General features: G+C 41.6%; 1 protein-coding gene across 1 annotated transcript in view; it reads right to left on the bottom strand.

Annotated features, from left to right (window-relative positions):
- Positions 1–25,453, bottom strand: part of LOC307264420 (uncharacterized protein) — a 44,967-nt gene that overhangs the window by 3,977 nt on the left and 15,537 nt on the right. Inside the window, exons 22-46 of the mRNA XM_080045831.1 lie at positions 25,275–25,379; positions 24,833–25,000; positions 23,941–24,180; positions 23,327–23,483; positions 23,009–23,137; positions 22,057–22,204; positions 20,885–20,928; positions 19,965–20,168; positions 19,458–19,780; positions 16,515–16,632; positions 14,940–15,856; positions 10,031–10,152; positions 7,610–9,069; positions 6,473–6,723; positions 5,646–5,814; positions 5,033–5,280; positions 4,672–4,855; positions 4,238–4,454; positions 3,346–3,518; positions 3,188–3,257; positions 2,387–2,505; positions 2,239–2,270; positions 1,984–2,152; positions 1,511–1,606; positions 1,312–1,352 (exon numbers count right to left, since the gene is read on the bottom strand). Of these exons, the coding sequence (XP_079901957.1) occupies positions 1,312–1,352; positions 1,511–1,606; positions 1,984–2,152; positions 2,239–2,270; positions 2,387–2,505; positions 3,188–3,257; positions 3,346–3,518; positions 4,238–4,454; positions 4,672–4,855; positions 5,033–5,280; positions 5,646–5,814; positions 6,473–6,723; positions 7,610–9,069; positions 10,031–10,152; positions 14,940–15,856; positions 16,515–16,632; positions 19,458–19,780; positions 19,965–20,168; positions 20,885–20,928; positions 22,057–22,204; positions 23,009–23,137; positions 23,327–23,483; positions 23,941–24,180; positions 24,833–25,000; positions 25,275–25,379 (5,904 nt within the window). The remainder of the gene's footprint in view (positions 1–1,311; positions 1,353–1,510; positions 1,607–1,983; positions 2,153–2,238; positions 2,271–2,386; positions 2,506–3,187; positions 3,258–3,345; positions 3,519–4,237; positions 4,455–4,671; positions 4,856–5,032; positions 5,281–5,645; positions 5,815–6,472; positions 6,724–7,609; positions 9,070–10,030; positions 10,153–14,939; positions 15,857–16,514; positions 16,633–19,457; positions 19,781–19,964; positions 20,169–20,884; positions 20,929–22,056; positions 22,205–23,008; positions 23,138–23,326; positions 23,484–23,940; positions 24,181–24,832; positions 25,001–25,274; positions 25,380–25,453) is intronic.

Raw genomic sequence — 25,453 nt, forward strand, 5'->3', positions numbered from 1 at the left:
GGAACTTCTCTAAAACTACTCTTCAGTAAAGGGGAAACAATTGTCTATTGTGACCTTTTAGCTCTGGTCTCACACTGATTTAGTTCTAACAAACCAGGTGTAAACATTAGAGTTACATTGGCTGACAAGTAAGTCATTCCATGCACATGTTTGTTGACTGTAATACTACATTACAGCTGTTTTGTGGACCTAGTGGTAAAACAAAAGTTCATTTTGGTGACTGACAACAGGCCATACTGTACTTTACTGCACCTTACATATTTATTTAGTTTGGCTGGTGTCAGAAAGAGCAATGGCTGGCATGGTATGGTCATGAACTGATTACATGACACCTCCATTAATTGCTCTTATTACTGACTCTGATTTACCCACTCCATGGTTTGATTGGCTAAGTTTTAAATGATAACTATTGTTTTAAGTTAAACTCTGAGCTGTTTTGTGACAAATGTTGGCTCGTCCGGGATCCAAACCTGTTTAGGTAAACTTTAAAGTGATTCCCTATCCTTAAATTGTTTCTTTGGATCCAATGTTGCTGGATGGGGGGATTGCTCTGGCAAGAGGGGGGTGTTCCACCCCTCTCACTGTTGTGCAGGTTGTATTTGCTGCACCTCCTAAGACTATTGGCTGGCATGGAAGTGTCCTGAACTGATTAAGCCTACCCGGGCCCTTACGCTTTAAAATTGGCCCAGATGTCCATTCTGTCTCTCCCTTCCTGCAACCGGCATACACCAGGCATTGCTATGTCTGTTTTTCGGTTTTCCAACACCTCCACAGCATACATTGATCTCATTACTGACTTAATTGAACTCCACTCAATGGTTTGATTGGCGTTGCCCTTAGGTTGAATAAATATATCTTGTTTTAAGTTAATCTCTTGTGTGGACTCCTTCATGTTATCTGAGCAGGTTTCTGACAAATGGGGGCTCGTCCAGGATCCAAACCTGTTTTGGGACGCATTAAGCTTAGTTAACTCTAAGGAATAATGTTTGTGTTGATTTTCACGAACACAAAAGCTGACCAACGAATGAGTTACCTCTCCATACATATGACTTCATGCTTACAACTGCTGGTTGAAATACGTTTGTATGGTAAGGGACTTTATTCTCTTCGGTCTGCACTAAAGTGAAATGCGGAGTGAAAGTGACCTCAGTGTCTATTTATAATATAAACAACAGTACATTTACACAGTGGGCATCAAAAATTAATTTTCAACCTGCTCTGCCGGCCTATTTCTGAATTTGGATCCTTCTTCGTATAGTACCTGAACCTTGACAGATATATTGATATCAGGAGTTTGGAATGTGTGTTTACCTTGTACTCAGTCATGTCATACACACATACATCTTTAGGAACTGCAGAAACAGAAAAAGACATGCATTAACAATGAATCTTGTTTGTTAGATAATATAAGTAGATGTGTGCTATGCTAGGCTAATCAATCTATGTATTTAATGGACAGAAACAATAAATATATGATATATAAAATATAAAATAGAGCAGAGTCACGCACCACACTCATAGGATTCGCAGCAGATGCCGCTGGTGATATTGAGTTGATAGCCCGGCTCGCAGTTCATAGAAGCGGGACACAGAGTATGATTGCATTCTGTTGGGGACAAAAGGACAGGCTGACAATCAGTATGTGAGGTTGGAGATTTGTCTTAATTTGCCTTTGATAACAATAACTTCAAGGAACCATACAGTTGTATACATCTTGTCTTGTCTTAAAGGCAGTCTTTCGATGGTATTCTGATGACAGTGTGCTCTGTGTGTATGAGCAGGTGCATTAACATGTTTTTTTCTCAATGCAGATAAGATAACCATTTGCAAAATCAATAGAGAGTGAGATAGAGTTTAAGATCAAAAGTTCTAAACCAATCCCATGAAGAGAAAGCATGTGGGTTAATCTTTGCAAGTGGCAAAATTTGAACATGAACAACAAGGTGACAAAATCACATCTAGTGCGGTGAGAGGGCAACTCACCACATGATGGTTCTGGGCAGCAAGCGTCTTTGGTGTAGACCAGCTGTTGGCCAGTCTCAATGCAGTTGGGTGTGGATGTTGTCGGGCACGAGGGCTGCACACACTGAATGCTCATAGAATCCTCGTCACACACACAGGTGTCACAGCCACTTTTCCATGTGTCACCAGGCTGAGTAAGAGAAAAGGAACCAGATGAGACCCACAGCTCATGCTTTGCTAGAGTACACAAATCTATGAGTCAGGCAGAGTTCTCACCAGTTTGGGTTTGCCATCAGGTCCAACACAATCTGAAATTCAAACAGAAACATACGTTGTTTAGATTTGTAGGTGTGACAGCTAATGCTTTTGTGAAAAATATTCCATGACCCAGTCAAACCAAGTTTTCTATGGGATTTCATCTTACCGCAAGAAGTAACACACGTGTCATAGACTGTATTGAATAATATGGTGCCAGTAGGACAGTAGCAACCCTCCTTAGTGTTGTTAGCAGTCCCATTATCTGCGTGGTACTTGTCGTTGTATCTGTTGTCAGAAATGGAATGGCTGGTTATAACAGAGCATTGAAGACTAAAAATGTTTTTAGGAAACGTCACACAACAGGGTTCTGAGCGTGGAAATCTGAATTATTCTCCAAACTGTCATCGCAAATACATTACTGGTCTTTTATTAATATATACAGTATATTTATATTTGGAAGTGTCTTTCGCTGATAATTTGGTATTAGAAGTCACATGTTAAGCAAATTTTCAGGTTCCGATTTGTATTTTGGGCTTTCATGATGTAGTGTCCAAAAAACTAAAATGATGTCACAAGGGGCGATAAATCTGACTAGGGTTTTTGACCAGAGGTTTTCAGAAAGTGGAGGTGGAGAAAAATGGAGAGAAGGTTGTTATTTCTCATCCTTTGGGAGTCTCTCGTCGCACTGAAGAACCATATTAATGTTGAAAAAACATGAAAATGTGCATTGCATAATAGGTGACCTTTAAATTACACACCACTTGTGTATACATCGGCATCCGTTTGACCCCACAATTCCGTTGAATGTTTTTAAAGGTATTTTTTTCAAACACACTGACAAGACATACAGCATTCCCCCCAAGGGAAATTAAACATTATTTAATTTAATGCTTCAATGACATCAGAAATATGAGCATACGTTATTGGTCATCTGATAAAATAAAAAAGAATGGACTGTTGACATTACCTGTTGTTGCATGTAGCCTCGACATTGGGCCCACAGGGCATGTACACTTTGTTGTTTGGACACTTGGGATCTGTCAGATGGAGACATGTTTATACACAGGTTTCAGAACTCCCTGCAACAAATGTAGTATTGTGAACATTATTGACTGTTTATCTCACCACACTTTCCGTTGGTAGCGTTCCTCCAGTCGATACAAACTCCTGCATTAGAACACTCAGTGGCATAGGCCAGCAGGCTGGAGCACGTGTCATTGGCACCATTGCAGTTGTCGGTCGTACAGGATGTAATGTAAGGTGCTGGGGAGACGAATTGGTGGCACGGTGCAAATACACTAGAGGAGATACATACGAGACGGGACAGTGAGTCAGGAAAAGGGATCAGAAGACTTTGCATACACAGAGTGACGAGAAATAGAAACAGCTAGGCTAGTTGGTTTCCGCTTCAGTTGTGCAATTCTGTTCTATTGTGTATTTTGTGGGTACATTTAGTAGTGGTGTTATGTACTGCATTACAGTGTTTAGAAGTTAATTTCTCCGGTCACACAGTTTTAATGGGGTCATCCCAATGTGCTCAAGGCTCAATGTTCCCAGGTTTATATTGCACCAAATAGGGTGTTCCTAAAATGTGCGATTATGTTCAGGCATCAAAGCTGGGTGGTTAGTATACACACATACTACCCTGACATATTACCCCCTTGATCCCTGGGTACATAGATACGCTCCCGTTTTATTAGCATGGACATTATCAAATTGTCCTTAGCCATCAGATGTCAACAGTGTATCTGCACAAATGATAGGTTTTGATGGAAATGTTTGGTTTTGATCGGTGTGTGACACGTTTTTGAAAATACGGTGTCATTGTGCAGACAACGTGCTGTGTTTGTCATTTAGTTTTCTGTTAAGGGCAGTGTGTGCTTTGAAGAAGTAAACTGTGTGCTTTGAAGAAGTAAACTGTGAAATGGAAAAAGAAATGTGCCAAAGCAATCGAGACAAGCTGTTATACTGTAGGCACCTGATGCCTCATGCTCCACATTGGTGACTGTCCACTCACCTGCTAGTTAAGGTATCACAAATGGCAGGTTTGCAGGGGGTCTGTGTTGAGGTTGAGGATGGAGATGTGGTTGAGGAGGGGGAAGCAGTTGTTGGTGAGGTAGTAGGGGTGACGCAGGGTGTTCCTGGGACAAGCCACTGGCCTGCAGAGTCTGGGCAGCTCTCCACCACGCCGTTTGGAGCACGGCAGTCGTTGTTCTGGGAGTTGTCACAGGTCCCTGGAAGAGGGAAAGCAGCAGGATGAAGCCAAAGCATTGGGGCCTCATACAAGGAGTCAAGACCAGTAGCAACAGATGTGTTCCTTAGTAGCACTATACATTTAAATCTATACATAGACCAGTGCCTGATTGTTTCTCCTTTCTTTAACCCCCTTGATTTATTACTAAAAGTGACTCAATAGGGTTAGGATAGGGATCAAGTGTTCCGGTAACTCACCACACTGTCCCTCAGTTTTCCCATTGAAGATGGAATAAGGAAGGGCAATGGTGAATGAGGAGCCTGTATAGACTATTTTCAACTTGATCTCAGGTATCTCCAACGTGATGGACAAATCTGTACTGATGAGGCTCAGGGCTGCATTGCTGTAAGCGGGGAAGATCCGTTTATTATTCACGTTAACCTGGAGGGCAAAGAGACAAAACGCATTACAGAATGCTACGAAACCAAGCACCGCTTCATTCTGACTCCATTTGTGCCAGGCATTACACCACTTTCATTGTCAAATTAACTATTAAGATCAGATCAACAAAGAGACACTTAATCAACATATGTTGTGGCAATTTGAATGGTGGCTTACCGCATTCGTTGCTGTTCCTGAAATCATCAACTGCTTCAAAACTACCGTGGAAGATTGATATGTAACAGTGATAGTCCTGGGACAGAAAGTACTGTCTGACGGATCACAGTCATTGTTATTTAATATAACAGTCAGGTTATATTGACTGATGATTTCTTTGACCAGGTAGTAAGAGCAGTTCTCGTTGAAACTGAAGGTTTTTCCATCAAATGTCTTGTAGTGGGTTTCGCCCCAAACACTGCAAACACCTGCAGGACAGGGAGAACAAAGTTATCTACTGCGGAATCGCTTTAGTAGCAAGTTGCTTTTGTCGTGCTACTACTGAAGCAATTTTGATGGCATTAAGTGTATGGTGAGGTGATTGCCCAATAAAGAAACAAATACATTCTTGATCCCTGATTGCCACCATGTGACCATTTGGTCATAACTGAACTGAAAAAGTAAAATAGTTAAACACTAGTGTATAAATTATTTATGGCTAGATTAGAAAAATATTTAGAGGAATAGCCTAACCCGTACTGTCAACAGTCTAAGCACACTAACACAAACTCATCTGCGGCATACACATGTCAATAGTGATAAGCAGTGTTGAAAGGTTCCTTTGTAAACTTACATTCGCATTCATAGTGGTAGCAGCATTCATTATCATAAACTATGACAGCTTTGCGTCCATTGGCACAGATGGGTTGTTGTACTGCAGCACAGGTCATAGTTGTCTGTGTGGTGTTGCCATTGATGCAGGTAGCATTGGTGCAATCGTTGACCTTCCAGGACTCGCCATTCTGAAAAGGGGTGTAGAGGCTTTAATACTTCAATCTACTTTCCTACAACAGGCCAGGGCATGGGCACAAGCTGTGCCAAATGCACTGTTTTGTTGTAGATATAGCCTGGCACACCTGTAGTGCACTTAGGGGGAGGGGTACCAGAAAGATTAGTGTACATTATGGAGCCGTTTACATAGCAAAGGTTTCAACCTAATAAGCAAAAGTATTTTGACGTGTCGGGCCATTTGTTTACATGACAGCAGCGCTTTGGCGGACTGAAATCGAAAAGTTTCTAAACCAGGTTCCAACTGTGTTTACAGTTTTCCGCAGAGGAAACTTACTGGTTTCTGGGGCGTGTGCTTTCCAAAAACAATGCAGCAGATTACATATACTGCCAGGAGCATTTGAGGACTCGTAATTTACGTTTTTGGACCTTTTGATGATCCAGCATGTAATATACGTAAGACAATTTTATTTTGCACAATTGATCCGTAAAATAACCATCTGCAATTTACTTTATCTCTAATGTCATATATACAATTCCTAATGTCGTCCAGTATTTTGCATTTCATTTTTAAATTTCTGATATTATTCATAAAATGTTATTTAGTTTGATTCGAATGGGTTATATGCAAAAATAATACCTGACAATCTGGGGGGGAACATTTTTACATACCTTTCTTGGTGGATACAGATAATTGCAGTCAAGCGTAGTTGTAGATGGGGTTGTTGATGGAGTGGAAGAAGGAGTAGTATTGATGGTAGGAGTTGTGCTAGAAATTGTGACAGGTGTTGTGGTACTAGGCAATTCGGTTGTAGTAGATGTTGAGACACATGGACTGGATTGTGTCTCCACTTTACAAGATGTATTGCAATACGCAACATAACACCAGCCTAAGCCATCAGTGACATTGTATACCATGGACCCTGAAAAGTGTGGAGATGAATGTTTAGTGCACAAAATTAAAGGATTACTGATTATTCAATTATTCTAATACGTATTATTAAATGTATATATATACCACCTCATTTAGCGTCGGGAAAAAAGGACACAAGCTGCTGCATTTGTGGTAACAGTTCAAACCCCTATATTTGGTAAAAATGGTTTTACTAAATGAATCTGAAGTGCAGCTTAGGGGTGCCTGTGGTAGAGAGGGTTGTCCACTGATCACCAGGTTTGGGGTTCAATCCCCATTTTCTTGTGTCCCTAGGCAAGACACTGAACCCCAGGATTGCCCCGAATAAATAGGCTAGCACCCTGTATTATAGTTGCAAGGGGGTGGGAGTGTTTGCATGATTGGGATTATACATGCAGTAGGGCCAAGAGATACAATATAAAGATTCATCTAAAAACACATTTAATAGTTAAGTAGTTTCAATCTATAGTGACCCAGTGTCCCACTGGCTCCGCTATTAAGAAGGAATTTCTTTAAATCCCAAAGTGGCAATTTAGCTGTGAATTACCAGATTTCTGGAGGATGCACAAAAAGGTGAGTAATGATATGATAATCATTAAACAATGAGGGACTTGTTGGTAATAACTCAGCAGGATGACTCACTTTAGGGTGTACGAATAAAATACTAATGATTAAGAATTGAATATAATGAGTTGGCTGAATAATGTCAGTGGTTAGAAAATGTTAATTCAAAATTTTTTATCGACAAGTAATTTCTAATCATTCATTCATATATGTCATAGTCCGTTTTTTAGATCTAAAAAGCGCATTGCCAAATAAAATGCCCGATACAATTTAATGTGAAAGCATAAAAAGTAAAAGATAATTGTGAAAATTTAAAGCAGAGAATCACCTACCAATATTATGTGAAGTTCCGTTGACAATGCAGACGCAAAAAGGGGCGGTTGTGGTAAATACTGACGATGAGGAAACAACTGTGGTTGGGGTAGTAGTTCCAAGAGTTGTGTAAACTGTTGAGGCACTTGGAAGTGTTTGTGTTATTGGGGCTATAGAAGTTGTGGATTCAGCTGTTGTTCTTGTAGTTACAGTTGAAGTAACAACAGTTGTTGTTTCAACCACAGCTGTAGTTGAGGTTGGAACTTCAGTAGTTGTTGTACTAACAGTTGGTGTTGATGTTACAACTGTTGTTGTTGTTTCTGGACTTGTTGTTGTAACCTCCGTAACTGGTGTTGTTGTTTCAACAATGGTTGTAGTGGAGGTTGTTACTGGCCCAGTAGTGCTTTGAGGGGGTGTTGTTGTCTCAATCCTTACTGTTGTTCCTGCTGATGTGGTTGTTTCTACAGGCTTGGATGTAGTCCCCTCAGTAGTGGTAGATGGTACTTCAGTAGTTGTTGTACTAACAGTTGGTGTTGATGTTACAACTGTTGTTGTTGTTTCTGGACTTGTGGTTGTAACTACTGAAACTGGTGTTGTTGTTTCAACAATAGTTGTAGTGGAGGTTGTTACTGGCCCAGTAGTGCTTTGAGGGGGTGTTGTTGTCTCAATCCTTACTGTTGTTCCTGCTGATGTGGTTGTTTCTACAGGCTTGGATGTAGTCCCCTGAGTAGTGGTAGATGGTACTTCAGTAGTTGTTGTACTAACAGTTGGTGTTGATGTTACAACAGTTGTTGTTGTTTCTGGACTTGTTGTTGTAACCTCCGTAACTGGTGTTGTTGTTTCAACAATGGTTGTAGTGGAGGTTGTTACTGGCCCAGTAGTGCTTTGAGGGGGTGTTGTTGTCTCAATCCTTACTGTTGTTCCTCCTGATGTGGTTGTTTCTACAGGCTTGGATGTAGTCCCCTCAGTAGTGGTAGATGGTACTTCAGTAATTGTTGTACTGGCAGTTGGTGTTGATGTTACAACTGTTGTTGTTGTTGCTGGACTTGTTGTTGTAACTTCTGAAACTGGTGTTGTTGTTTCAACAATGGTTGTAGTGGAGGTTGTTACTGGCCCAGTAGTGCTTTGAGGGGGTGTTGTTGTCTCAATCCTTACTGTTGTTCCTGCTGATGTAGTTGTTTCTACAGGCTTGGATGTAGTCCCCTCAGTAGTGGTAGATGGTACTTCAGTAGTTGTTGTACTAACAGTTGGTGTTGATGTTACAACAGTTGTCGTTGTTTCTGGACTTGTTGTTGTAACCTCCGTAACTGGTGTTGTTGTTACCACAATAGCTGTAGTGGAGGTTGTTACTGGCCCAGTAGTGCTTTGAGGGGGTGTTGTTGTCTCAATCCTTACTGTTGTTTCTCCTGATGTGGTTGTTTCTACAGGCTTGGATGTAGTCCCCTCAGTAGTGGAAGTTGGTACTTCAGTAGTTGTTGTACTGACAGTTGGTGTTGATGTTACAACTGTTGTTGTTGTTTCTGGACTTGTTGTTGTAACCTCCGTAACTGGTGTTGTTGTTACAACAATAGTTGTAGTGGAGGTTGTTACTGGCCCAGTGGTGCTTTGAGGGGGTGTTGTTGTCTCAATTCTTACTGTTGTTCCTCCTGATGTGGTTGTTTCTACAGGCTTGGATGTAGTCCCCTCAGTAGTGGTAGATGGTACTTCAGTAGTTGTTGTACTAACAGTTGGTGTTGATGTTACAACTGTTGTTGTTGTTTCTGGACTTGTTGTTGTAACTTCTGAAACTGGTGTTGTTGTTTCAACAATAGTTGTAGTGGAGGTTGTTACTGGCCCAGTAGTGCTTTGAGGGGGTGTTGTTGTCTCAATCCTTACTGTTGTTCCTGCTGATGTGGTTGTTTCTACAGACTTGGATGTAGTCCCCTCAGTAGTGGAAGTTGGTACTTCAGTAGTTGTTGTACTGACAGTTGGTGTTGATGTTACAACTGTTGTTGTTGTTTCTGGACTTGTTGTTGTAACCTCCGTAACTGGTGTTGTTGTTACAACAATAGTTGTAGTGGAGGTTGTTACTGGCCCAGTAGTGCTTTGAGGGGGTGTTGTTGTCTCAATCCTTACTGTTGTTCCTCCTGATGTGGTTGTTTCTACAGGCTTGGATGTAGTCCCCTCAGTAGTGGTAGATGGTACTTCAGTAGTTGTTGTACTGACAGTTGGTGTTGATGTTACAACTGTTGTTGTTGTTTCTGGACTTGTTGTTGTAACTTCTGAAACTGGTGTTGTTGTTACAACAATAGTTGTAGTGGAGGTTGTTACTGGCCCAGTAGTGCTTTGAGGGGGTGTTGTTGTTTCAATCCTTACTGTTGTTTGTCCTGATGTGGTTGTTTCTACAGGCTTGGATGTAGTCCCCTCAGTAGTGGAAGTTGGTACTTCAGTAGTTGTTGTACTGACAGTTGGTGTTGATGTTACAACGGTTGTTGTTGTTTCTGGACTTGTTGTTGTAACCTCCGTAACTGGTGTTGTTGTTACAACAATAGTTGTAGTGGAGGTTGTTACTGGCCCAGTAGTGCTTTGAGGGGGTGTTGTTGTCTCAATCCTTACTGTTGTTCCTGCTGATGTGGTTGTTTCTACAGGCTTGGATGTAGTCCCCTCAGTAGTGGAAGTTGGTACTTCAGTAGTTGTTGTACTGACAGTTGGTGTTGATGTTACAACTGTTGTTGTTGTTTCTGGACTTGTTGTTGTAACTTCTGAAACTGGTGTCGTTGTTTCAACAATAGTTGTAGTGGAGGTTGTTACTGGCCCAGTAGTGCTTTGAGGGGGTGTTGTTGTTTCAATCCTTACTGTTGTTTGTCCTGATGTGGTTGTTTCTACAGGCTTGGATGTAGTCCCCTCAGTAGTGGTAGATGGTACTTCAGTAGTTGTTGTACTGACAGTTGGTGTTGATGTTACAACTGTTGTTGTTGTTTCTGGACTTGTTGTTGTAACTTCTGAAACTGGTGTTGTTGTTTCAACAATAGTTGTAGTGGAGGTTGTTACTGGCCCAGTGGTGCTTTGAGGGGGTGTTGTTGTCTCAATCCTTACTGTTGTTTGTCCTGATGTGGTTGTTTCTACAGGCTTGGATGTAGTCCCCTCAGTAGTGGTAGATGGTACTTCAGTAGTTGTTGTACTGACAGTTGGTGTTGATGTTACAACTGTTGTTGTTGTTTCTGGACTTGTTGTTGTAACTTCTGAAACTGGTGTTGTTGTTACAACAATAGTTGTAGTGGAGGTTGTTACTGGCCCAGTAGTGCTTTGAGGGGGTGTTGTTGTCTCAATCCTTACTGTTGTTTCTCCTGATGTGGTTGTTTCTACAGGCTTGGATGTAGTCCCCTCAGTAGTGGTAGATGGTACTTCAGTAGTTGTTGTACTAACAGTTGGTGTTGATGTTACAACTGTTGTTGTTGTTTCTGGACTTGTAGTTGTAACTTCTGAAACTGGTGTTGTTGTTTCAACAATAGTTGTAGTGGAGGTTGTTACTGGCCCAGTAGTGCTTTGAGGGGGTGTTGTTGTCTCAATCCTTACTGTTGTTCCTGCTGATGTGGTTGTTTCTACAGGCTTGGATGTAGTCCCCTCAGTAGTGGAAGTTGGTACTTCAGTAGTTGTTGTACTGACAGTTGGTGTTGATGTTACAACTGTTGTTGTTGTTTCTGGACTTGTTGTTGTAACTTCTGAAACTGGTGTTGTTGTTACAACAATAGTTGTAGTGGAGGTTGTTACTGGCCCAGTAGTGCTTTGAGGGGGTGTTGTTGTTTCAATCCTTACTGTTGTTTGTCCTGATGTGGTTGTTTCTACAGGCTTGGATGTAGTCCCCTCAGTAGTGGAAGTTGGTACTTCAGTAGTTGTTGTACTGACAGTTGGTGTTGATGTTACAACGGTTGTTGTTGTTTCTGGACTTGTTGTTGTAACTTCTGAAACTGGTGTTGTTGTTTCAACAATAGTTGTAGTGGAGGTTGTTACTGGCCCAGTGGTGCTTTGAGGGGGTGTTGTTGTCTCAATCCTTACTGTTGTTTGTCCTGATGTGGTTGTTTCTACAGGCTTGGATGTAGTCCCCTCAGTAGTGGAAGTTGGTACTTCAGTAGTTGTTGTACTGACAGTTGGTGTTGATGTTACAACTGTTGTTGTTGTTTCTGGACTTGTTGTTGTAACTTCTGAAACTGGTGTTGTTGTTACAACAATAGTTGTAGTGGAGGTTGTTACTGGCCCAGTAGTGCTTTGAGGGGGTGTTGTTGTTTCAATCCTTACTGTTGTTTGTCCTGATGTGGTTGTTTCTACAGGCTTGGATGTAGTCCCCTCAGTAGTGGAAGTTGGTACTTCAGTAGTTGTTGTACTGACAGTTGGTGTTGATGTTACAACGGTTGTTGTTGTTTCTGGACTTGTTGTTGTAACTTCTGAAACTGGTGTTGTTGTTTCAACAATAGTTGTAGTGGAGGTTGTTACTGGCCCAGTGGTGCTTTGAGGGGGTGTTGTTGTCTCAATCCTTACTGTTGTTCCTCCTGATGTGGTTGTTTCTACAGGCTTGGATGTAGTCCCCTCAGTAGTGGTAGATGGTACTTCAGTAGTTGTTGTACTAACAGTTGGTGTTGATGTTACAACAGTTGTCGTTGTTTCTGGACTTGTTGTTGTAACCTCCGTAACTGGTGTTGTTGTTACAACAATAGTTGTAGTGGAGGTTGTTACTGGCCCAGTAGTGCTTTGAGGGGGTGTTGTTGTCTCAATCCTTACTGTTGTTTCTCCTGATGTGGTTGTTTCTACAGGCTTGGATGTAGTCCCCTCAGTAGTGGTAGATGGTACTTCAGTAGTTGTTGTACTAACAGTTGGTGTTGATGTTACAACTGTTGTTGTTGTTTCTGGACTTGTTGTTGTAACTTCTGAAACTGGTGTTGTTGTTTCAACAATAGTTGTAGTGGAGGTTGTTACTGGCCCAGTAGTGCTTTGAGGGGGTGTTGTTGTCTCAATCGTTACTGTTGTTCCTGCTGATGTGGTTGTTTCTACAGGCTTGGATGTAGTCCCCTCAGTAGTGGAAGTTGGTACTTCAGTAGTTGTTGTACTGACAGTTGGTGTTGATGTTACAACTGTTGTTGTTGTTTCTGGACTTGTTGTTGTAACTTCTGAAACTGGTGTTGTTGTTACAACAATAGTTGTAGTGGAGGTTGTTACTGGCCCAGTAGTGCTTTGAGGGGGTGTTGTTGTTTCAATCCTTACTGTTGTTCCTGCTGATGTGGTTGTTTCTACAGGCTTGGATGTAGTCCCCTCAGTAGTGGAAGTTGGTACTTCAGTAGTTGTTGTACTGACAGTTGGTGTTGATGTTACAACTGTTGTTGTTGTTTCTGGACTTGTTGTTGTAACTTCTGAAACTGGTGTTGTTGTTTCAACAATAGTTGTAGTGGAGGTTGTTACTGGCCCAGTGGTGCTTTGAGGGGGTGTTGTTGTCTCAATCCTTACTGTTGTTTGTCCTGATGTGGTTGTTTCTACAGGCTTGGATGTAGTCCCCTCAGTAGTGGAAGTTGGTACTTCAGTAGTTGTTGTACTGACAGTTGGTGTTGATGTTACAACTGTTGTTGTTGTTTCTGGACTTGTTGTTGTAACTTCTGAAACTGGTGTTGTTGTTTCAACAATAGTTGTAGTGGAGGTTGTTACTGGCCCAGTAGTGCTTTGAGGGGGTGTTGTTGTCTCAATCGTTACTGTTGTTCCTGCTGATGTGGTTGTTTCTACAGGCTTGGATGTAGTCCCCTCAGTAGTGGAAGTTGGTACTTCAGTAGTTGTTGTACTGACAGTTGGTGTTGATGTTACAACTGTTGTTGTTGTTTCTGGACTTGTTGTTGTAACTTCTGAAACTGGTGTTGTTGTTTCAACAATAGTTGTAGTGGAGGTTGTTACTGGCCCAGTAGTGCTTTGAGGGGGTGTTGTTGTCTCAATCCTTACTGTTGTTCCTGCTGATGTGGTTGTTTCTACAGGCTTGGATGTAGTCCCCTCAGTAGTGGAAGTTGGTACTTCAGTAGTTGTTGTACTGACAGTTGGTGTTGATGTTACAACTGTTGTTGTTGTTTCTGGACTTGTTGTTGTAACTTCTGAAACTGGTGTTGTTGTTTCAACAATAGTTGTAGTGGAGGTTGTTACTGGCCCAGTAGTGCTTTGAGGGGGTGTTGTTGTCTCAATCGTTACTGTTGTTCCTGCTGATGTGGTTGTTTCTACAGGCTTGGATGTAGTCCCCTCAGTAGTGGAAGTTGGTACTTCAGTAGTTGTTGTACTGACAGTTGGTGTTGATGTTACAACTGTTGTTGTTGTTTCTGGACTTGTTGTTGTAACTTCTGAAACTGGTGTTGTTGTTACAACAATAGTTGTAGTGGAGGTTGTTACTGGCCCAGTAGTGCTTTGAGGGGGTGTTGTTGTTTCAATCCTTACTGTTGTTTGTCCTGATGTGGTTGTTTCTACAGGCTTGGATGTAGTCCCCTCAGTAGTGGAAGTTGGTACTTCAGTAGTTGTTGTACTGACAGTTGGTGTTGATGTTACAACAGTTGTTGTTGTTTCTGGACTTGTTGTTGTAACTTCTGAAACTGGTGTTGTTGTTTCAACAATAGTTGTAGTGGAGGTTGTTACTGGCCCAGTGGTGCTTTGAGGGGGTGTTGTTGTCTCAATCCTTACTGTTGTTTCTCCTGATGTGGTTGTTTCTACAGGCTTGGATGTAGTCCCCTCAGTAGTGGTAGATGGTACTTCAGTAGTTGTTGTACTAACAGTTGGTGTTGATGTTACAACTGTTGTTGTTGTTTCTGGACTTGTAGTTGTAACTTCTGAAACTGGTGTTGTTGTTTCAACAATAGTTGTAGTGGAGGTTGTTACTGGCCCAGTAGTGCTTTGAGGGGGTGTTGTTGTCTCAATCCTTACTGTTGTTCCTGCTGATGTGGTTGTTTCTACAGGCTTGGATGTAGTCCCCTCAGTAGTGGAAGTTGGTACTTCAGTAGTTGTTGTACTGACAGTTGGTGTTGATGTTACAACTGTTGTTGTTGTTTCTGGACTTGTTGTTGTAACTTCTGAAACTGGTGTTGTTGTTTCAACAATAGTTGTAGTGGAGGTTGTTACTGGCCCAGTAGTGCTTTGAGGGGGTGTTGTTGTTTCAATCCTTACTGTTGTTTGTCCTGATGTGGTTGTTTCTACAGGCTTGGATGTAGTCCCCTCAGTAGTGGAAGTTGGTACTTCAGTAGTTGTTGTACTGACAGTTGGTGTTGATGTTACAACAGTTGTTGTTGTTTCTGGACTTGTTGTTGTAACTTCTGAAACTGGTGTTGTTGTTTCAACAATAGTTGTAGTGGAGGTTGTTACTGGCCCAGTGGTGCTTTGAGGGGGTGTTGTTGTCTCAATCCTTACTGTTGTTCCTCCTGATGTGGTTGTTTCTACAGGCTTGGATGTAGTCCCCTCAGTAGTGGTAGATGGTACTTCAGTAGTTGTTGTACTAACAGTTGGTGTTGATGTTACAACAGTTGTCGTTGTTTCTGGACTTGTTGTTGTAACCTCCGTAACTGGTGTTGTTGTTACAACAATAGTTGTAGTGGAGGTTGTTACTGGCCCAGTAGTGCTTTGAGGGGGTGTTGTTGTCTCAATCCTTACTGTTGTTTCTCCTGATGTGGTTGTTTCTACAGGCTTGGATGTAGTCCCCTCAGTAGTGGTAGATGGTACTTCAGTAGTTGTTGTACTAACAGTTGGTGTTGATGTTACAACTGTTGTTGTTGTTTCTGGACTTGTAGTTGTAACTTCTGAAACTGGTGTTGTTGTTTCAACAATAGTTGTAGTGGAGGTTGTTACTGGCCCAGTGGTGCTTTGAGGGGGTGTTGTTGTCTCAATCCTTACTGTTGTTCCTCCTGATGTGGTTGTTTCTACAGGCTTGGATGTAGTCCCCTCAGTAGTGGTAGATGGTACTTCAGTAGTTGTTGTACTAACAGTTGGTGTTGATGTTACAACAGTTGTCGTTGTTTCTGGACTTGTTGTTGTAACCTCCGTAACTGGTGTTGTTGTTACAACAATAGTTGTAGTGGAGGTTGTTACTGGCCCAGTAGTGCTTTGAGGGGGTGTTGTTGTCTCAATCCTTACTGTTGTTTCTCCTGATGTGGTTGTTTCTACAGGCTTGGATGTAGTCCCCTCAGTAGTGGTAGATGGTACTTCAGTAGTTGTTGTACTAACAGTTGGTGTTGATGTTACAACTGTTGTTGTTGTTTCTGGACTTGTAGTTGTAACTTCTGAAACTGGTGTTGTTGTTTCAACAATAGTTGTAGTGGAGGTTGTTACTGGCCCAGTAGTGCTTTGAGGGGGTGTTGTTGTCTCAATCCTTACTGTTGTTCCTGCTGATGTGGTTGTTTCTACAGGCTTGGATGTAGTCCCCTCAGTAGTGGAAGTTGGTACTTCAGTAGTTGTTGTACTGACAGTTGGTGTTGATGTTACAACTGTTGTTGTTGTTTCTGGACTTGTTGTTGTAACTTCTGAAACTGGTGTTGTTGTTTCAACAATAGTTGTAGTGGAGGTTGTTACTGGCCCAGTAGTGCTTTGAGGGGGTGTTGTTGTTTCAATCCTTACTGTTGTTTGTCCTGATGTGGTTGTTTCTACAGGCTTGGATGTAGTCCCCTCAGTAGTGGAAGTTGGTACTTCAGTAGTTGTTGTACTGACAGTTGGTGTTGATGTTACAACAGTTGTTGTTGTTTCTGGACTTGTTGTTGTAACTTCTGAAACTGGTGTTGTTGTTTCAACAATAGTTGTAGTGGAGGTTGTTACTGGCCCAGTGGTGCTTTGAGGGGGTGTTGTTGTCTCAATCCTTACTGTTGTTCCTCCTGATGTGGTTGTTTCTACAGGCTTGGATGTAGTCCCCTCAGTAGTGGTAGATGGTACTTCAGTAGTTGTTGTACTAACAGTTGGTGTTGATGTTACAACAGTTGTCGTTGTTTCTGGACTTGTTGTTGTAACCTCCGTAACTGGTGTTGTTGTTACAACAATAGTTGTAGTGGAGGTTGTTACTGGCCCAGTAGTGCTTTGAGGGGGTGTTGTTGTCTCAATCCTTACTGTTGTTTGTCCTGATGTGGTTGTTTCTACAGGCTTGGATGTAGTCCCCTCAGTAGTGGTAGATGGTACTTCAGTAGTTGTTGTACTAACAGTTGGTGTTGATGTTACAACTGTTGTTGTTGTTTCTGGACTTGTAGTTGTAACTTCTGAAACTGGTGTTGTTGTTTCAACAATAGTTGTAGTGGAGGTTGTTACTGGCCCAGTAGTGCTTTGAGGGGGTGTTGTTGTCTCAATCCTTACTGTTGTTCCTGCTGATGTGGTTGTTTCTACAGGCTTGGATGTAGTCCCCTCAGTAGTGGAAGTTGGTACTTCAGTAGTTGTTGTACTGACAGTTGGTGTTGATGTTACAACTGTTGTTGTTGTTTCTGGACTTGTTGTTGTAACTTCTGAAACTGGTGTTGTTGTTTCAACAATAGTTGTAGTGGAGGTTGTTACTGGCCCAGTAGTGCTTTGAGGGGGTGTTGTTGTCTCAATCGTTACTGTTGTTCCTGCTGATGTGGTTGTTTCTACAGGCTTGGATGTAGTCCCCTCAGTAGTGGAAGTTGGTACTTCAGTAGTTGTTGTACTGACAGTTGGTGTTGATGTTACAACTGTTGTTGTTGTTTCTGGACTTGTTGTTGTAACTTCTGAAACTGGTGTTGTTGTTTCAACAATAGTTGTAGTGGAGGTTGTTACTGGCCCAGTAGTGCTTTGAGGGGGTGTTGTTGTTTCAATCCTTACTGTTGTTTGTCCTGATGTGGTTGTTTCTACAGGCTTGGATGTAGTCCCCTCAGTAGTGGAAGTTGGTACTTCAGTAGTTGTTGTACTGACAGTTGGTGTTGATGTTACAACTGTTGTTGTTGTTTCTGGACTTGTTGTTGTAACTTCTGAAACTGGTGTTGTTGTTTCAACAATAGTTGTAGTGGAGGTTGTTACTGGCCCAGTGGTGCTTTGAGGGGGTGTTGTTGTCTCAATCCTTACTGTTGTTCCTCCTGATGTGGTTGTTTCTACAGGCTTGGATGTAGTCCCCTCAGTAGTGGTAGATGGTACTTCAGTAGTTGTTGTACTAACAGTTGGTGTTGAGGTTACAACTGTTGTTGTTGTTTCTGGACTTGTTGTTGTAACTTCTGAAACTGGTGTTGTTGTTTCAACAACAGCTGTAGTTATGGTTGAAGCAACAGTTGTTGTGTTTAACACAACAGGTTGTGTAATTACAGTTGTTGTTTGTATCCCTCCTGTGACTACCCCAGCTGTCGTCTCTTGGCTTGTTGTTGTAACTTCTGAAACTGGTGTTGTTGTTACAACAATAGTTGTAGTGGAGGTTGTTACTGGCCCAGTAGTGCTTTGAGGGGGTGTTGTTGTCTCAATCCTTACTGTTGTTCCTGCTGATGTGGTTGTTTCTACAGGCTTGGATGTAGTCCCCTCAGTAGTGGAAGTTGGTGCTTCAGTAGTTGTTGTACTAACAGTTGGTGTTGATGTTACAACTGTTGTTGTTGTTTCTGGACTTGTTGTTGTAACTTCTGAAACTGGTGTTGTTGTTTCAACAATAGTTGTAGTGGAGGTTGTTACTGGCCCAGTGGTGCTTTGAGGGGGTGTTGTTGTCTCAATCCTTACTGTTGTTCCTCCTGATGTTGTTGTTTCTACAGGCTTGGATGTAGTCCCCTCAGTAGTGGAAGTTGGTACTTCAGTAGTTGTTGTACTGACAGTTGGTGTTGATGTTACAACTGTTGTTGTTGTTTCTGGACTTGTTGTTGTAACTTCTGAAACTGGTGTTGTTGTTTCAACAATAGTTGTAGTGGAGGTTGTTACTGGCCCAGTAGTGCTTTGAGGGGGTGTTGTTGTCTCAATCCTTACTGTTGTTCCTGCTGATGTGGTTGTTTCTACAGGCTTGGATGTAGTCCCCTCAGTAGTGGAAGTTGGTGCTTCAGTAGTTGTTGTACTGACAGTTGGTGTTGATGTTACAACTGATGTTGTTGTTTCTGGACTTGTTGTTGTAACTACTGAAACTGGTGTTGTTGTTTCAACAATAGTTGTAGTGGAGGTTGTTACTGGCCCAGTAGTGCTTTGAGGGGGTGTTGTTGTCTCAATCCTTACTGTTGTTCCTGCTGATGTGGTTGTTTCTACAGGCTTGGATGTAGTCCCCTCAGTAGTGGAAGTTGGTACTTCAGTAGTTGTTGTTCTGACAGTTGGTGTTGATGTTACAACTGTTGTTGTTGTTTCTGGACTTGTTGTTGTAACTTCTGAAACTGGTGTTGTTGTTTCAACAATAGTTGTAGTGGAGGTTGTTACTGGCCCAGTAGTGCTTTGAGGGGGTGTTGTTGTCTCAATCCTTACTGTTGTTCCTGCTGATGTGGTTGTTTCTACAGGCTTGGATGTAGTCCCCTCAGTAGTGGAAGTTGGTGCTTCAGTAGTTGTTGTACTGACAGTTGGTGTTGATGTTACAACTGATGTTGTTGTTTCTGGACTTGTTGTTGTAACTACTGAAACTGGTGTTGTTGTTTCAACAATAGTTGTAGTGGAGGTTGTTACTGGCCCAGTAGTGCTTTGAGGGGGTGTTGTTGTCTCAATCCTTACTGTTGTTCCTGCTGATGTGGTTGTTTCTACAGGCTTGGATGTAGTCCCCTCAGTAGTGGAAGTTGGTACTTCAGTAGTTGTTGTACTAACAGTTGGTGTTGATGTTACAACTGTTGTTGTTGTTTCTGGACTTGTTGTTGTAACCTCCGTAACTGGTGTTGTTGTTTCAACAATAGTTGTCGTGGAGGTTGTTACTGGCCCAGTAGTGCTTTGAGGGGGTGTTGTTGTCTCAATCCTTACTGTTGTTCCTGCTGATGTGGTTGTTTCTACAGGCTTGGATGTAGTCCCCTCAGTAGTGGTAGATGGTACTTCAGTAGATGTTGTACTAACAGTTGGTGTTGATGTTACAACTGTTGTTGTTGTTTCTGGACTTGTTGTTGTAACCTCCGTAACTGGTGTTGTTGTTTCAACAATAGTTGTAGTGGAGGTTGTTACTGGCCCAGTAGTGCTTTGAGGGGGTGTTGTTGTCTCAATCCTTACTGTTGTTCCTCCTGATGTGGTTGTTTCTACAGGCTTGGATGTTGTTTCTTCTGTTGTTGTCGAAGTTGTCGTTGTCAGAACAACTGTAAAGAAATCCAACATTGCATGAATTGATGACAATTGGTTCAATACAAAACATTTCATGCAGACTTTCTCACTACTTTATTATGGTTTCACATACAATATCCATTGAAATGTATGTTAGGATATTTTTTTCTCCTAGATATGAAAGCAGGATCAGTAGTTATGCCTTTTGTATTTTCGTACCTGTAGTCGTTCCTTCTGTGGTACTGAATATAAAAGGGGTTGTTGTTGGGCCAAGGGTGGTTGTAGAGTGGCATGGGTACATGGTCCTGGTTACATTCCCATCTGTTCCGCACTCTGCTGTTATGCAGTTTCCAAGCCCATCTGTGGTGTTGTAGATCCTTTCCCCGTATTCGTAGGTTTTTCCCTGAACGTAGCATTTACAAGCTGCAAATCGACAGTGTAATTGTTACACCTTTCACATACGGTATATCAACATAATATAAAACAAATACCTGGTTTTATGTATATATATACGACTGGTTATAGCTACGCTATTGTCTGTTTATATTACGGCAATGCATATTACGGTAATATTACACAAATGCATCAGCTCACTGTTTACTTGTTTGATACTGTGTATCATGAAACCTCTAGGTTCCTTACCAACTGCGAGGTCTTAATTCATCACTGCATGCTACAAAGTAAACTGGCCTTCTTTTTTTATACAACACAAGTAAGTTACTGGTATGTTTTTATCTACAATGCGTTTCAGGTCAACTCCCCTGTTATTTTTCATTCTATACGTCCCGAACATGTGTCTTCCATGCGTTTCATTTCGCAGGACATTGTGGTTATGACGGTTCCTCATGCTTGGACAGTAGTGAAGTTTTCTGTGTTGTAACTGTAACTTTCTGCTGCTGTTCTACTTGTCCAGGTCTCTCTTGAAAAATATATCTTAATGTCAATAAAACTAACCTGGTTAAATCAGATTATAATAATCCACACAATTACTTAATTGTAGCATGTGTTTAAGAATTTGCATTTAAACTATTTGTTTTCGACTCAGTTATTCAGGTTTCCTTCAATGTGTCAACCATTTTTGTGTGTGTGTGTGTGTGTGTGTGTGTGTGTGTGTGTGTGTGTGTGTGTGTGTGACTTACTGGTCACATCATAACTGCAACGTATTCCAGACATTGTACAGGAGCTTTGAAATAGAAAGAAATGGTGGTCATGTCTTCTGCCTTAGGTATTTTATACCAAAAGCAACAATGGGTAACTTTTCCATTTTAATGAAACATTTTCAAAGTCAGTCTAATAGTCCAATATGTGTAAACAGGGAGAATGGTGTCTGAGCCGCTGCAGTCTCGCAAGAATGTGCGGAGCTTTACGGCACTAGCAGTGTTAGTTCACACACCAGCCTTCAGCTGTGTAGATCATGGACCTATTACGTATAAGAGGTGTAGATCAGGTACAATGGAGACAGAGGAGAACGGTAACGGAGGAAGCCAGGAACAAAAACAGTAAAAGTGACCGAGCAAGAAGCCAGACTAGAGAGGATATTGGACAGGCTTTTACACGTTGGAGAGAGCTTCACCTAACAGTGGGCTGCAACAACAACCTACAGTCTATGGTCCGACGCCGAGCTAGTTAGCAGCTTTATCGGGTGCCGAAAGTCATGTAATGCAAATGATGTATCAGCCTTGCATACAAATGAATAAATCAACTTAACAACATGGCCTTTGTCCTTTGTAATGCTGCTGCTCTATGTGCCTTCAATTGCCCCTTGGGGACAAATAAAGTTATTTTTTAAATTTTATTTAAAAAAAAAATTGGAATTTGAAAAGTGTCATCTTTCTGTTGGAAGACTTTTAAAAGTTTGGAGACTTACAAAGCTATAACAACTAACGTTAGCATTGTTAGAATCAGCGTTAGCCACAGCCTAAAGACAGCACGGCAATAGCTGAATAATCTTCATTAGGCTAATACAACACTCCCTTTAGAAATAACTTATCATAAGAAATCCCTGTGCTGTGTATCTGCCAGCGCGAGCACCATATGCTGCTGTTTTTAAATGCCATTGGTAAAGGCAGTTGTTTCTTGCTTTCCGACCTTAATCATTAATCAACTATTTAAAGGTCAGTGGCCATTCTGTCAATATACCATATGCAGATTGGTCAAAGTAATCATCATTACTCAAAGAATTCAGTATTTTCTACTCATTTCGTTATTCTACATCACTACGGTGCATATCCAAATGTGATATATGTGTCACTGCCTCCTGTGTGCGCGCTAATTTCTTAGTGCAAATATAATTACTCTGTTTGAGCCATACCAAGTGTAACAGTTGTCAGATGGAACCTTTTCTCCAATTGTGTAATGGTTGCCCTGGTCATCATAGCAGCCACATTGGTCCCAGGCAACACACTTCATGGAATCTTCATTAAAGAAGGGCTGTGTTGGGGGACAGTGTGGATAGCAGCCTGCAACACCGTAAAACATTTTGATTAACCTCAGACGAAATACAAGTATAGCAATACGCTGCATTCATATGGCACTTTTATTCAGACTGCTTTACAATGTGCCTCCACTTCGCCCATTCACACACACTTATGGCAGCAAGCTACCATGCAAGGTGCTTGCCTTATCCTCAGGAGCATGTGGACAGGAGGAATGAATGACCCTGTGATGACAGCCTGCTCTACCGCCTGAAGTACAACCACCTCAACCAATCTACCCTGCGTTCCATTTCTTATACTCTTTCTTTTTTCTATTCTACATACTACATCTGACCATAAAAATAATCTAGTTAGCATGCAGTAGGCATACAATTGGGGCATACTTTTACTTATTAATTTCATCATAACATTGCGCCTTGATCTTGCCTCTTGCTTTTATATCCATCGCATCCCCGTTTGTTTTCATACGGAGACTCCGTCGATGTGACTTAACCTCCTGTGCACCCAAATAGCATGCTGATTTCAACACTAAAAATATTGGCCAGATGTAGTAGACATCCGGGTATTTTTAAGCATACTTAAACTGATTAAAATAATTGGAACACCCTAAATGTTTTTCTAACATACTACAAAGCAGAAAGTATAGTTATTAGAATGATACATAGCAAGTTTGAATACCGTCTTTTCCCTGTTTGAGTTATAGCTGAACCGCACATTGACCAGAATGTGTTTAATTTAAATGATTTAAGATGCTCAATTCCTTACAATGTATACATATTACATGTTTGCATATCCATCAAAAGTGTGCTGGTAGTCAGTCTTATGTACCTTCAAGGCCAGTGATGAGGTTGGAACAGTTTCCTGATGGATTCCTACATGTCTTCATGCAGTCAGCTCCACAAGGCTTGTAGTGCCACTCACATTCATCAGGGGCGTTGTAGTAGTCACAGAAAATAGCTGCGAGAGGCAAAACAAAGTACTTGTTTGATCTTGTTGCAGAAATCAGGGTGTTACTTAATATGACAAATACATTCAAATATTTTTTTAAAGACACAATTTCCTGCTTTGGTTTTAGCACCCAAGATCTTAATCTTCAAATCTTTAAATCATGTGGTGGAGATTGCCGTGATGGGGGACCAAACTTACGGCACATCTTTGGAGATCTCCATTTCACGCAGCTCCCGGCTTCATTACAAGCTTTGGCATAGGCAGCGACAGCGGTGCAGAAACACTCACAGTCCCCACCGCTGTCACAAGCGCAGGAGTCTCTCACGCAAGAATCATAGTATGGTCCAGGGTCCACCTTGAACACACAAAAATTTACTTTTTTGCAGAATGATAAAGGTACAGAAAAAACATGAGAGTTGCCCTGTGCTTGCAGTACTATTAGCAGCACTGGCATTAGTAACCAAAGTATTAATCTAACTATCGCTGCTAATAGTTGAAATATCTGAGTGATTGTAGTGCTGGAAGGTCCAGGGTCAAAATCACAAAGAATCACAAACAGGCTAGTCAAATGATGGACAGTCTGACAAGTCGATTTTTTAAGATATTTCGCTCCTGACCAGCATTTTGACAAATAGATGGGCAGACGACCCAACAGATCGATTACACTCAGCAATGAGGGCTTGGTGGTAAAGGAGAAGGGAACCAAGATTGATATCATTTCCCAAATAGCATGGCAGTTAAGATGTTTGTGTTCTTGTGCGTAAAACCTTCAGGTCGTGTACCCAGGTACATTTAGCAATCCCCATAGTTACCTGTGAATGACAGGTCTGGAAGGTGACACTGGTGATGATGCTACACTGCTTCTGGGACCAGGCTGCCCGGTATCGGTTGGAGGAACAGGGATCGGTCAGTAGTGTGGCCTTGGGGCAGCTGGATGAAACCTTCCAGCTGTTACCAAACTCTAGCACGTCCGCCACTGTGTCCTGGGAACGTGTGGTGAAGTCGTTCCTACTGTTGCCGTCGTAGTTTCCACACAGACCACAGACTTTACCCTAAGGGAGAGGGAACCATTAGCCAACTTGTTTTACTGCTATATTGTATGACTGATTTATGGTACTTGTTTGTTGTCACTGGAATATCATTCCATCATTGTCTGTGTGATTTAATGTTGCACTATGTCATTTTGCGTGTGTCATTTTAAGGTATGTTCTCATAAATGAACTAACAAACTTTCCCAACAGGAAAATGTGATCCCTGGAACACTGTTTGAAGTTAGAAAAAGCTTTCTGAAAAGTTACTGTTTCACCGTTGTTGTTTAGAGCAGCATGGCCCACAGTTTGATTCATATTCATATTGATTCCAGGTTCCTCTAAATGTTTTAAAGAATTGTCAGAAAATACGTTTTGTAAACTAACTGCAGGCTCTGCAAATGTAAACAAATCCCTCTCATCTGAACTACATAGTACACCTTTATGCACTATGAGACCTCTTTTTAAAGATAGTTTAATTTACTCAATGCTTATCAAAATGTTGATCAAACATATTGATCAAAGCAAAAATGAAATGTCCTTACATGTCTGTGAGGATTCTGAAAGTGTATGCTGACAATAAGCAAGACTGAAATGAACTGGCTTGAACTACTTGCTATGCTTTGCGAAAAAGCCATTTTGTCAACCATGACACGCAATAAACTTGGTTGTTTACCTGGTACTGTGGGCTGACTTTAATGAAGAGACTGGTCTTCTGGTCCCACATGAGCACAAGTCCTGTCTTGACCGTCACCACCAGGAAGTTACCCATCTTCTGCACCTGAGCCCCCGAGTTGCCCTTTACCACTTGGAAGACGTCATCCTTGAGTTGGAATTCCTCATCCTATGGGGGTGTCAACATTAAATATACATGCTGTCATCATCAATCACCATAGCTCAATAAATAGTTTTGAGGATTTTTTTCAAATTGAGTTATCACCTGAAAAACTACTATGCTATTATCCAATGCATTAATGAGGCTTGTCAATCATAAAGTATAGTTATGATTGATATCCTCAGTGATTATTACTTAATCCTACCCGACCCTTGCTTTGGTAGCATCAATATTCATTTGACATTGTGATTCAGTGTGTGAGGTGCAGGTGGGTTGAGTTTACCTCCAGGTAGATGCTGATGGATTTGGAGCATGTGGTTCCCGTGGTTCCACATGGGACGTTTTCAGAGATAATTCTGAAGGTTCCGTTGTCATCTCCACAGAAGTCCTGAGTAAGGCACAGAGACAGGATGCAATTACTGAACACCATCATTAAGCTCATAATAAGTTCAAATCCTTGCT

Source organism: Ammodytes marinus, assembly GCF_949987685.1.
Source record: "Ammodytes marinus genome assembly, chromosome: 1".
Lineage (NCBI taxonomy): Eukaryota > Metazoa > Chordata > Actinopteri > Uranoscopiformes > Ammodytidae > Ammodytes > Ammodytes marinus.